Here is a 13776-nt window from a genome sequence, read left to right on the forward strand (position 1 = left end):
AGCAACAACAGCAATGGTTTGTCAACTAGCCAGGATCTGAAACCAGAGTTTAACCCAGCTTGATCTCACCAACTATAATTCAAGCAAACCAAAGTTCCCCACGTCTGGACATCACAGGAAACTCTGGTTAGGAGAAATGTTCCATCAACCTAGGAAAAGAGGGGGGCAGGAGAGGGGATTAAAATAGTGAGTGTTTTGCCAGGTTTTCCATTACATCTGAACCAAACTAAAATGTCAGAAAGTGAAGTCAGATACAGAAGGCTTCTCTATCAGAAGACATCAAAGGCTAAGTCCGGAAATTGTGTTACTTTATCTCATGTTGTACAAAATACTATGGTTTTCACAGGAAAGCGGTAGGGAGATACCCAAAGGAGTAGTGGGTTTTTCAAACTTTGATAGAGGTCATGTCTGGCTCAGAATCTTTATTCCCAGTGGAACTATCTATCCAAATTAAGCCAGACTTGGCTCAAGCAGGAGTGCTGCATGCTGTCGATTGTGTTGATCTTTCCAAACTCTCCAAATCCTGCGTAATTCTTCTGGCTGATTTTGGATATGAAACAGCCTGATGCTGCTCCTCAGCAATAGTATGTCACACGTTATACCGCAGAAGCTACACAGTCACAAATGCACAGGGGTCATAAGGACTGAAGCCTGCCAAATGGTAGCAGCTTCGCATTTGAACATCTGCTTCGTTTGCGGGCGGCTGCAAAACAATCTGGTTTTGTATGTGACGCTGCAGAACACAACCAGAAGGGGGGAGCTGTCGCCCACCCAATTTTTCCTTTTAAATGTCACAATGCACACAGGATTCATGGAAACAAAATTTAAAAAATCCTTCCAGTAGCACCTTAGAGACCAACTAAATTTGTTATTGGTATGAGCTTTTGTGTGCATGCACACTTCTTCAGATACCATGCACACGAAAGGTGCTACTAGAAGGAATTTTTTTTTTTTTTGTTTCAACTACGGCAGACCAACACGGCTACCTACCTGTAACTAGGATTCATGGACAGTGCCTCCTCCAAATTTCATCAAAACGAGACACTCCATATTTCATTTATTTCAAAATATACACCTAGCTTTTCAAGGCAAAGAAGTATTTTGCCTCCAGTAACAGTCATCTTGCAGCGTTTGCCTGTACCCAGTTCCAGTCTAATTTTAGGTTGGTCAATTTCTCCTGGATAACACCATCTCAGAAAGCATGTCCAAAGAACATTACTTGCCCCTCAAGCTCTAAAAGTAAATTTAAAGGATCCCTTTGATGTACCAAGGCACGGCCTCTTCTCTGACCTCTCTCAATGCCCTCACATACTAACTAGTCCTCCCTCTTCCGTCATTTTTACCTCAGCGCCAAGCTTTTAAAGTATGAATCTCTTTTATTTTATTAAGCTATTTATAAACTGCCCTCCGTCAAAAGGTAGCAGGGTGGTGACTGGCCAAACAACAATAAAATACCATCATAAAAACGGCTTCAAAAGGCAGTAAGCGCACAGCAAAAACAGAGCTTAAAATCTGCTGTGGAGGGTAGGACTCGAACCAGTGGCTTCAAGTTTCAAGAAGGGAGATTCCAACTAAATGTTTGGAAAAACTCTCTGTCAGTAAGAGCTGTTCAGCGATGGAATGGACTCCCACAAGAGATGGTGGACTCTCCTTCCTTGGAGGTTTTTAAACAAGAGGTCATGGATGCTGAGATTCCTGGATTGTGGGGGGTTGGACTAGATGACCCCTGGGTCCCTTCCAACTCTATCATTCTATACCCAGGCGAACAGAAAAGTTTTGACCCAGAAGATAGCGTCATGGCTTCTGAAATGTCGGTTACTGGTGAATTATTGCAGAATCTGATTCATTGCTCAAATGACAAGTTCTGGGATAGTCTAACTCCCATTTAATTTTTCTCCTGAAAGAGCGCTTGCCTGTTTTCCAGGGCAAATGCCATTAAATAATGCTGAGCCTTTTCCTGAAAGGATGATTGTCCTTCCCTCCAGGAAAGACAGAACATCCTCCGAAGAAAACAAAAACGCTAGTTCAGCTATAGGGCCCATCCTGTCTCTAATACCAGGCAGTTCCGAACGCTGAAATTTACAACAGCAAAAATCATTAATTGAAGAACTCCATGCCGCGTGGTTCACTCCTACCTTTGGACAGACTAGGATATGACACAACATTCTGAGCTTGACATCACATGCCTTAATAAATAAAATACCGTGTAATAAATAAAATACTGGGTGCGGGTTACTGTTTTTGTTTGCTGTCATGTTATGCATTTTTGAGTTTTTATATTGTAAATCGCCCTGTGATTCTCAGATGAAGGCACGTAAATTCAATAAACAAATTAATAAATAAAGTTAACCATCTTGGATAATCTACTGCTATTTCTGTCCTCCACAAATCCGTCTGGTTATCAGACCTTCCAAATGTCCCTATTTTCCAGGGATGGTCCCAGATTTACAAAAGCCATCCCGGTTTCTGATTTGATCCTAGAATGTCCCGCTTTTCCTTAGGACGTCCCTATTTTCATCAGAGAAATGTTGGAGGGTATGGAATTATGTCACACACACACCCAAGCCAGGGGGGGCCTATACAACCTTTAGAATACATCTGAAGGCAGCCTTGTATAGGGAAATGTTTAATGTTTTATTATGTTTTTATATATTTTGGAAACCGCCTGGAGTGGTGCGGGAGCCCAGTCAGATGGGTGGGGTAGTAATAATAATAGTAATAATAATAATAAACATTATGGAGTAGGACGCCCCTACTTTCATCGGAGAAATGTTGGAGGGTATGAAATATCATTATATGACTCGGCTCACTTTTATACCTGATTCCTGTACGTACCCTGTAGCTTCTGCATTACTTGAAAGGATTGAAATCTGTTTGTTTCCACACAGCTTCTGACCTCGCATGCATCTCTCACAGTGATGACAAATTACAAAGAGAATGCAGAGAGCCTATTTTCGCTGACTTTCTGTGTACTTCTTAAGAGAAAAAACTGAATGCATTGCCCACAAAGCCCGGCACAATGTCCACTTCAGCACCTTGAAAGTAGTTATATTAGAAAAATGGGCCCCTACGTGATTATAAATATGGAATGGTAAAATAAAACAAGATAGAGAGTTATACCGATGACTGGTTGAGGAGAGGATCGATATCAGCAGAAAATAAAGGATGGATATTAGAACATGGGGAATCCCATTGAAATTAATTAATTTGCACTATAATTGGCTGTATTGTTTTTTTTATTTTTGAATGTGGAAACATTTGGTTTGATTTGTTATTAATATGAATGGGTTTTTTTAATTGGAAAATGAATAAAAATTATTTACCAAAAAAAAAGTAGTTATATTTTACTTAAAATTTGAGAATCGCTCGTTTTCCCTGCCGCACTAAACAATATGTATTGCAGGCTTCGGGAGATCGGAAACCAAAAGGTCTCTTCAGTGCTACTTTACTTCAAGTAATAGATAATGTACCTTAAAAGCAACTACCTTCCAAGAACCTGCTGTAACAAGTCTGTGTAAAAACAATAAAGCAACAGGGGCCTTTTTAGAAACACCAAGTTTAGGCCTGTCCAGATTAGATAGTTGTTGATTTCTGAAAGAAGGCAAATTTCTCACCAACAATCTTAAGTCAGAGACAGAGAAACTCTCTACAGTGATGAGAGTTGGTGGTAGTATTCTAAAAGGGGTTGATTTTCTTTCTTTCTTTACTGAAATATCTGTTTTCAAACCGCTCTTTCATAAGATATATCAAAGTGGTATACAACGTACAAAATAGAATAACATCAGTAGAACTATCATCTACCAATCCTTACAGTATGATCCAGTGCAAACAATGCTTAAACATAGATTCAGGTAGGTAGCCGTGTTGGTCTGAAGCAGTTGAAATATTTCAAATGCTTAAACATAGTTTAGTGCTGTGTTTTGCAGCCTTAACCTGGTTAAGACCCCTGAAAGCAAACAGTTACTTGGTAAAAGCATGGGTACGCTTGCCAAATTAAGCTCTCCCCTGGCAGGCCATATAGCTGTTCGAGTTTAATATTTGTATATTTTATATTGAAGTTTTATTTTGTTTTGTAACCTGTCCTGGGATCACAAAAAGTTGACACCACGCAAACAAACAAAAAACGGCAATGTGGTTTTGAGTCCTTGTTTGCAGCCAAATGTTAACTGCTGATTAAGTACTTAGTAAGTCCTTGTGTTCAACGATTGACTCCTGCTGAGCTAATTCTGTTGGAATCCTTTGCACAGGAATACAGGAATAAGCCATATTAAACCCAGTGGATTCCGTTGGAACTGCAAAAATGGCAATAAAGGTCTATCCAAGAAATCCAGCGCTCCTCTCCAATACTTGTGACAAAACCAATCGATCAATCTCCATGGGTTTGACCACTGAATTTTGTGGGGGAATATTTTCATATTGTATATGAATAAAACAAGAACAGTGGGCTAGCCGTTGCAGGATAGGATTGTTGGTATTGCCCTTTAAGACTGACAGTGCACACCTGAGTAATCACACCTAAGTACAATAGTACCTCGGTTTACGAACTTAATCTGTTCCGGAAGTCCATTCTTAAACCAAAACCGTTCTTAAACCAAGGCGCGCTTACCCTAATGAGGCCTCCCACCACCAGTGCCCTTCCACCGTTCGGATTCCGTTCTTAGAGTGAGGTAAAGTTCGCAAACCAAGACACTACTTCCAGTTTTGTGGAGTTCATAAACCGAATCGTTTGTAAACAGGGCTGTTCTTAAACCAGAGTACCACTGTAAAAGGTAAAGGACCCCTGGACGGTTAAGACCAGTCAAAGGCGACTATGGGGTTGCGGCGCTCATCTCGCTTTCCGGCCGAGGGAGCTGGCGTTTGTCCGCAGACAGCTTTCTGGGTCATGTGGCCAGCATGACTAAACCACTTCTGGTGCAACGGGACACTGTGACAGGAGCCAGAGCGCATGGAAACGCCATTTATCTTCCTGCCACAGCGGTATATATCTACTTGCACTGGTATGCTTTTGAACTGCTAGGTTAGCAGGAGCTGGGACAGAGCAACGGGAGCTTACCCTGTCAAAGGGATTCGAACCACCAACCTTCTGATCAACAAGCCCAAGAGGCTCAGTGATTTAGACCACAGCACCACCCACATCCCTTTAAGACTGACAGTGCACACCTGAGTAATCACACCTAAGTAATCGCTACTCAACGCCAATCAGCGCCACCTTTTCTAAGTTCCAAATGTGCCCATGACCCTGAAAAGGTTCAGGACCCCTAACCACACACTGGAATTAAAACCATTTCAGCAAGTACACAACACTGTGGCCTTTTTTTATGTTCTACACGCCCATCTGCCAATCTTTCCAAAGACGCCGTGAAGAAATAATGCTCGAAGGCCAGTGCTTCTGAACCTCTGGAGGAAAGAAAGAAATCATCTCATTGTGCTACAGCAGCCTCGGCTGTCAGATTACAAGATGCCCTTTGGTCCACAGCTGACATGGAACGTAAGACAACAAATCTGTGAAAATATAAAGGCACCATGACCATCCCTGCATCTTGAATCGTGGGGCCCAATCTCAAAAACATTTACTCAGAAGCATTTCCAAAGGAATGCCTTACTTCTAGGAAAGTATAGTGAGGACAGCAGCGCCATGTCTGTTTTCTTGCTCCAGGGGCACCGAAGGACCTTAATCAACGCACATTTGACTGGCACGGCAGCTGAACACACCAAGGACACACATGCCCTACAGCCATAGTTAGGAAATCTGGCAGCAGCATTTGGAAGGGAAGGTTGCTCGACGGTAACAGAAAATGACTTTGAAATAACTTGGAAGGATTCAGGCTTGGGCATCTCAAGAGTTGAAAAGTCTCTGCGGCGGTTAGAGCCATCAAAGGCTGAAGTGGCAGCCAGGATTCAAGAGGAGCTTGGGCGGGAATGCCAGCCAATTCTATGTCTACATGGGTAGACAATCCATTTTTCTTCCTGGCAAGAGATCATTGTACCTCGTGGTTTGCTTTGCCAAGACTGAGTTGCTAGCCTTTTAGGGTAGCCTTGAGAAGCTGAGCCCAAAGAGGAGAGCTGAAAAGCTCATGAGCGCATGCAGAACACCACACAACATGTTTTGGATTGTTTCTTTTTTTAAAAAAAGTAAAAGATTATTCTCTAGGAACACTGTGCAGAGATTGTGTCGTATTGGAGTCCTGTAACATCAGTTAAACTATCATCACAAGTGCTACTCAGAAGATACACATAACTGGAACTTCTCTTGTGTTAAATTCGTAGAATCATAGAATTAAATTGGAAGGGACTTTGAGGAGCGTCTAGTCCATAAGGAGATTGTTAGAAGAACCGTGGGACAGTTTGTAGTACACTGGCGAAGTGTTTTGCAGTCCTTGCCATTTAAAATCATTGCAACCGCAATTGCCCACTTCAGCAAATAACTATAGCAGCTCATTAGTGACATTAATATAGTCATTAAATAGATTGCCCCAGCTGCCCATCTTTGCACACAGTTAGAAACAAAAACCGTGGTACTTTTCAAAATCCATTTATTATTTAACTAAGCTTTCCTACATTTTTCGCAATCAGTCTGGAGGAGAGATCTTTTTACAACAGTGAATTTATTTTATTTATTAACCCCATTTAAGTCTTGATTCTCCAAGAGACTGCACGTAGAGCAATAAAACGACCATTCGTTCCAGTGTAATAAGGAGAAGAAACTAAAAAAGGGAATCTCTATAGCAGACCAATCCAGGGCCCGAGTCACTTGTAACACTGAGACAAAACATGGCTTAGTCGCTTCATGTGGTTGTTTCTGATCATCCTCTGATCTGCTGCTGCTGCTGCCGCACTGCTGGGAACCAAACCATAGTTCAACATAGTGCTGCACCCAAACCCCAATTCATGGTCTATCTCCCCCAAACAAACCATGAGCGATAAGTCATAGAATAAATCTTAGCTAAGCCTGTGTTTTGTCAAAGAGGGAGAAACCATGAGCTCGAAGTTCAGACATTATAATTACTTTCCCCATTTTTCTATACCACTTTATATTTTTAAGAAAAAAATCCCAAAGCAATACACCGCAAAGCCAAACCATGGCTTAGCTCAGAGCATAGTGTCGGCAGCAACATCAGAGGGGGAGCAAAGTGACGGTACTGACGTCTCAATGACAGGCAGCACACTCGTTTCTTCAAAACTAAGCCATGGTATGGATTAAAATTACATGCAAACCAAGTCTAAAAATCATCCCTAAATGGCCTCAGCCCAGTATACCTGAAGGAGCATCTCCACCCCCATCATTCTGCCCAGACACCGAGGTCCAGCTCCGAGGGCCTTCTGGTGGTTCCCTCACTGCAAGAAGCCAAGTTACAGGGAACCAGGCTGAGGGACTTCTCGGTAGTGGCGCCCACCCTGTGGAACACCCTCCCATCAGATGTCAAGGAAATAAACAACTATCCTACTTTTAAAAGACATCTGAAGGCAGCCCTGTTTAGGGATTTTTTTCATAGAATCATAGAATCATAGAGTTGGAAGAGACCACAAGGGCCATCGAGTCCAACCCCCTGCCAAGCAGGAAACACCATCAGAGCACTCCTGACATATGGTTGTCAAGCCTCTGCTTAAAGACCTCCAAAGAAGGAGACTCCACCACACTCCTTGGCAGCAAATTCCACTGTCGAACTGCTCTTACTGTCAGGAAGTTCTTCCTAATGTTTAGGTGGAATCTTCTTTCTTGTAGTTTGGAACCATTGCTGCGTGTCCACTTCTCTGGAGCAGCAGAAAACAACCTTTCTCCCTCCTCTATGTGACATCTTTTTATATATTTGAACATGGCTATCATATCACCCCTTAACCTCCTCTTCTCCAGGCTAAACATGCCCAGCTCCCTTAGCCGTTCCTCATAAGGCATCGTTTCCAGGCCTTTGACCATTTTGGTTGCCCTCCTCTGGACACGTTCCAGTTTGTCAGTGTCCTTCTTGAACTGTGGTGCTCAGAACTGGACACAGTACTCCAGGTGAGGTCTGACCAGAGCAGAATACAGTGGCACTATTACTTCCCTTGATCTAGATGCTATACTCCTATTGATGCAGCCCAGAATTGCATTGGCTTTTTTAGCTGCCGCGTCACACTGTTGGCTCATGTCAAGTTTGTGGTCAACCAAGACTCTTAGATCCTTTTCACATGTACTGCTCTCAAGCAATGTTTGATGTTTTGTCGCATTTTTAATATTCAGTTGGGAGCCGCCCAGAGTGGCTGGGGAAACCCAGCCAGATGGGCGGGGTAATAATAATAAAATAAATTATTATTATTATTATTATTAATCCGGAACCTCGACACCAGCTGTGGAGGTATTTAAGTGGTGGGACGTAGAAAAGACCCTATCTGAAGCCCACACCCCGCTCACCTCAAAAGGTAAGAGACTTACAATGCAGATTTAAGCAAATGGGAATTTTGCAAGGGAGGCCATGATCTTTTGGATTCCTCCATTTGGAGTTTATAGCTCGAAGCAGCATTCTGTTTCGCCCCTGAAAACATACTAGAAGCCAGGGTAGACTTTGCAAGATGAGTACAATAATATTCAATGCAGGACTACCCTCTTCGCAATCTTGCCACTGCATATGAGACCACTGCTTTTCCCAAGAAGCCTCAACACACTGCAGTAATCTAACCTTACCGTGAAAAGAGCATGGATTAAGTGAGGCAAGATTGCATCTATATAAGAAGATGGAATACCAAAGAAGGAAAGAGGTATTTGAAACCTGGGTGTTGCTTGGGCCTCCAAAGATAAGGCAGGCTCTTATTTACTGAAGATTGGAAACTCCTTACAGACTTTTTGCGTGAAAAAGAAAATGAACTTGATACCTGGGTTTGCGGATTGAAGAAAAGATTGGTTTATAGAAATTAGAATTGTGGGGTGTTATCTTGGTCTGGATGCCTTCAACAATTTTCTATATATAGCTGACAAGATGAAGAATCAGAAGTTCTCCTTTTCTCTTTTCGGTTTGTGTTGTTATTTAGGTTAGGTTTTTTTAATCTCTGATAAAAAAGATACTTGAAATTTGACAAAATAATATTTGTATTCTGTTTCAAACTTTAATAAAATCTGTTAAAAAAAAACCCCAAATCTGAAAGCACATTCAAGCTGCCAACCTAATCCCTCAGATCAATGCTAAAGTACAGTTCCCAAGATTCTTTGGGGCTGTTTAAAATGATATGATACGCTTTAAAGCAGGGGTCAGCAAAGTTTTTGTGGCTTGGACCAGTTCATGGTCCCACAGACGCTGCGGTGGGCCGGAGTGTGTGTCTGTGTGTGCTCACGCATGCGCAAACACTATTTGCAGCGCTCCTTCCGGCGCAGAGGAGTCATGCGCAGCTTCCCATTGGCTGCAAGAGCTTCCTGCAGCCAATGGGAAGCTGGCCAGTGTTGCACACGAGCCAACTGAGTAGGCGGCAGGAGTCCCTGTGCGGGCGGTAGGGGTCCATGGGCCGGTTAAATGACCCCCATGGGCTGCTTGTGGCCCATGGGCCTTAGGTTGCCGACCCCTGATTTAAAGGTATACTGCAGATGAGGCCTAAGAAACAAATCTTGGAGGGGTTATATAGAGAGGAACGAACTTGATTCTGAATGGCTTGGATTAACCGGCCCAGAGTGGGGGGGACAAAGCTCCTATCCCAGAGATGTCCCCAAATGTCTCCCTTTTCTTTCTGCCAAATAACTGAGTGCTTGTCATATACTCCAATGGGCGAAATAAAGAACTACAGATGAATGAGAATATGGGGCTAGATGAATTCTCAGACAGAGGGCAGGAAACCTCGAGGAAGACAGAAATTGCGGTGGATGGATAAAACAACCAAAACGTAGTACGACACGAGGCAAGCACCTGAACTTCGCAAGACCAGATCTGGGTGACAACAGGTAAGACGGCAATGCAGCTTTATCAACCCATTATATAAAATAATTAGTAGTTGGTGTGCTAATGAAGAAAATACGCTGTTTTAACACACAACACTAAAAAGCATTTTAGAAAAATCATCACATCTGAATGCAAACCCCATGTCAACCCCAAAGACAGTGCTAGGCAGGTTTGAAGGGGGCACCAGCAACATGCAATCTGGTGGTTTCATCCTAAATTGGTGCCCTTCCCCCCCCCAATAATTTTTATTGTTTTCATATAAATACAACAACAACTTCAAACTACACTAAAAGCAGCAGAAATATGAGATGATTGGACCCTACTGAACTCGAAGCATGGGAACCCCCAACAAAAAATTTATAATTTGGAAAATATTTGGACTTTATGATATGTATTTGTATAATTTGGAATAATTAATGTGATTTGATTGGATTGTTAAAATGGAAAACTTAGTAGAAATTACTATAAAAAAACAACAACATCAAACTACACTTACTTGTCCAGTGGTACATTCTCACTCAGTTTCGTATGGAGTAAACAGTACACAAGTAATACATTTATTTATGCACTCTCAATTTAAGTATCCTCTCTGCAGAGATTCATGTGTTGGGGAAGCCAATCTTGGCCGTGGATTTACATACAGGACAGCAGCCACCTAGAGGAGGGAGCTCAGAGCTCAGAACCAGTACCAGCACCTGTGGGCCCCTGTCAGGATTCTAGGCACCCAGCAGCTGCCTAAGGGTACGAATGTCACACACTGTAGGCCAGATGCTATTTGCATAAAATCAGTTGTGTTACTAGGAAAACACAGCGAAGGAAAACCCGCATGCACCTTCTAATCCACCCTAAAGACCACATTTGACCATGATGTCAGGCTGTCAGGTTTTTGGAGCCCAATTCCACTTTTCCTCTGATGAATGAGCAGTCGCTGTCAAAGAGTAGGGATCCTGAAGCCATCCAGATGTTGTTGAACTACAACTCTCATGATCTTTAACCATTGGTCACGCTGGCCACGACCAACGTGAGTTGAGGAGGGCCACGGGTTCCCTATTCCTGCTCTATAACATAAATTCATCATAGCTAGGTCGGCAGAGCCTTTTCAGGGGTGGCCACACACATCTTTGGAGCCCCTTCCCCAAGGAAATTTGCAAGGCTGTATCACTACTGGTTTTTAAGACAACTCTGAAGAAGCCTTTACGTACAGTGGTTCCTCAGGTTACATATGCTTCAGGTTACATACACTTCAGGTTACAGACTCCGCTAACCCAGAAATAGTGCTTCAAGTTAAGAACTTTGCTTCAGGATGAGAACAGAAATCATGCTCTGGTAGTGCGGCGGCAGCAGGAGGCCCCATTAGCTAAAGTGGTGCTTCAGGTTAAGAACAGTTTCAGGTTAAGAACGGACCTCCGGAACGAATTAAGTACTTAACCCGAGGTACCACTGTATTCTAGTCTGCATTTGGCTAACGGGCAGTATAAAAAAAAGAAGCGTTAGCTGCTCCTAATTCTAATTTAAATAGTGATTATTATTCCATTTTTATGGAAGATTCTTTTAATTTGTAAACTGCCTCACTCTAAAAGGTAGGTTATAAATTATTTGATAGAATCCAATTTGTTGATGAGCAATATGGCTAACTGGCAACACTGGAAATCGGAAGGAGGGCATGAAAATGCCCTGCAAGAGCAGATTTGCATACAGAGGAGTAAGCCCAGTGAACTAATTGTCCTTCGGAGGCAATATCTGGAAATGCTGGAGCCTCTCATCTGAGCAGGAGGAGGAACTCACCCAGAAAAGCAGGTTTAGGGCGTATAGCAGGCACCGCAAACACTTCACCGAGTCTTCTCTGGCCATTGTGAGCGCCTCTCCGCAGAAAGCCCCATCCTCAGACTCGCTACATCCTCTTAGGAACAGCCACCTCTGACACAGAAAATTTCAGCAATCTTCCAAAAAAAAAAAAAAAAAAAAAAAAGAGGGAGGGAGGGAGAAAGGGAGGGGCAGGAAGAGAGGAAGGAAAAGGAAAATCATTTCACGGATGACAGTATAAGGAGAAAGCCAGGCAGGGGCGTGAAACCAACCGGGCGCCGCAGGACGGAGATGGAAAGTTCTCTTGCTGCAGCAGTCAACTTTGCAAACTTTTCTTTTCTGCTGGCTGTATACGTTTCAACTGAAGTGTCATTTGAGTCAGAGGGGACAGAGAGGGGGAGAGGAGCAGCAGCAGCAGCAGGCGCTGGCTTTTTGCACTGCCCCTATGCAAAACTTCCTGGGAGGGGAGGTCTCCTTTCGCCCTTGGCCTCCATTCACACGACGCACGCGGGGTGGCACCTTTCTGAAACCCCCTTGTTTACTGAAGCCACGAGGGCGCGCGCTCGCTCCCCACTCACCCGCATCCCGGAATCATTGCTCCGGTTAAGGCGCTTTGGCGGGGTGGGAAGAAGTTTCTCCTTTCGTTACTCATTAACCACCTCGATGGCGGACCGACGGCAGGGCGCAAGAAAGGAGACCTCAACTCACAGCAGTGGAGTTCAGGATCGGAGAGGGGGGCGCGTTCTTGGAGAGCGCAGACCCTCCCCTCTTTGAGCCCGCCTCTTCCCAAAAATAAAATATATATTTTTAAAAAATCATTTATTTGGGGTTTTTTTGCAAATGGAAACGCCGTTCCCTGTTTTAGGATTCAGGGTAGACGATTGCTTCTGCCCTGGAACTGCTGCTGGGGTGACAGGGCGAGGATGTCAGAGTGGGGTACAGGGGTGCCAACTTTAATAAAATATTGGGGGGAGGCCAGGAAAGCCCCGCCGCGCATAATCGATCACAAGACGGGGGGCGCACTATTTGAATGCGCCTTTGGGGAGGCCCTGAAATATTTTAGGGGAGTGGGGTGCGGGTTGCAACAAGAGAAACCGGCGATCGAGCCATGACAGCGAAGGATCCGGCTGGAGCAAGGCGCAGGGAGCAGCCACCGGGTTCCTCCTCCGTCTCCCACCCTCCCAGATCCCGATCCCATGCCATGCCCTGAACTCCTTCCCGGGACAAGCAACGGTGGGCATGGACTCCATGTGCCCCTGCTGCTGCCCAACCTGCCCGAGGATCGCGGGGCAACGCTGGGAGGTGCGCCGGGGAGCAGGAGAAGTTGGTGAACTTACCACGCTCGCCGCGTGGGTTGCAACTCCGCGATCTCCCCCCACAGCTGATCCCGACGGAGCTGATCCAAGGTGCAAAAAGGGAAAAGAGAAAGTGCTCCGTTCTAAAGCCTCTCCAAACCCCGCCAGGTAAAGGAGGGCTGCTTAGGCAATAACTCTCGCCCAATCGCTCGGACTCCCACCTCCTTTCCCCTCGGTGGCTCCACGAGAGGCAGCCGCCAGCTGCACAAGTACTTGCCACGCATGCTCGGCAGGAACAGCAAGAACGGGCTTCTGTCGGGTCTTAGAGACCACGGCTGCCCTGCCGGCTCCTGGGGCGAGGAGAGAGGCATCCCTGGTGATCTGGGCGCGATGCGATGCCGTATTTCTTAGGAAACCCCCCAAATGGTTGAGATTCTTTAGAGGAACCCCAAAATTCATTCATAAAGCAGTAACATAAATCTGCATTGCTACATATTGGGTGTATATTTCAGTGGTTGAACGTACAGGTTTATGGCCATGCTGTAGTGTAGCTTATACGACTGCGAATAAAAGGTGGATGGATTATGGAGAAAGCTAGAGAGTTCCAGAAAGACATCTACTTCTGCTTCACTGACTATGCAAAAGCCTTGACTGTGTTGACCACAGCAAACTATGGCAAGTTCTTAAAGAAATGGGAGTGCCTGATCACCTAATCTGTCTCCTGAGAAATCTCTATGTGGGACAAGAAGCTACAGTTAGAACTGGATATGGAACAACTG

The 13776-nt window shown here is 44.3% G+C and overlaps 1 protein-coding gene across 4 annotated transcripts in view; it reads right to left on the minus strand.

Annotated features, from left to right (window-relative positions):
- TSPAN12 (tetraspanin 12) overlaps nucleotides 1-13274 on the minus strand; it is an 87313-nt gene extending 74039 nt beyond the window's left edge. Inside the window, exons 1-2 of one of the 4 annotated variants that reach the window (XM_081878097.1) lie at nucleotides 13040-13274; nucleotides 11685-11839 (exon numbers count right to left, since the gene is read on the minus strand). In XM_081878097.1, the coding sequence (XP_081734223.1) occupies nucleotides 11685-11750 (66 nt within the window). In that variant the 5' untranslated portion in view covers nucleotides 11751-11839; nucleotides 13040-13274. Of the gene's footprint in view, nucleotides 1-10540; nucleotides 10562-11684; nucleotides 11840-11974; nucleotides 12433-13039 lie in introns of those variants that run through there. The other 3 variants (XM_081878099.1, XM_081878098.1, XM_081878100.1) reach the window with 3 other exon arrangements.
- Nucleotides 13275-13776: the final 502 nt, after the last annotated feature.

This window comes from Podarcis erhardii (assembly GCF_964252035.2).
Source record: "Podarcis erhardii genome assembly, chromosome: 10".
NCBI classification, from domain to species: Eukaryota; Metazoa; Chordata; class Lepidosauria; order Squamata; family Lacertidae; genus Podarcis; species Podarcis erhardii.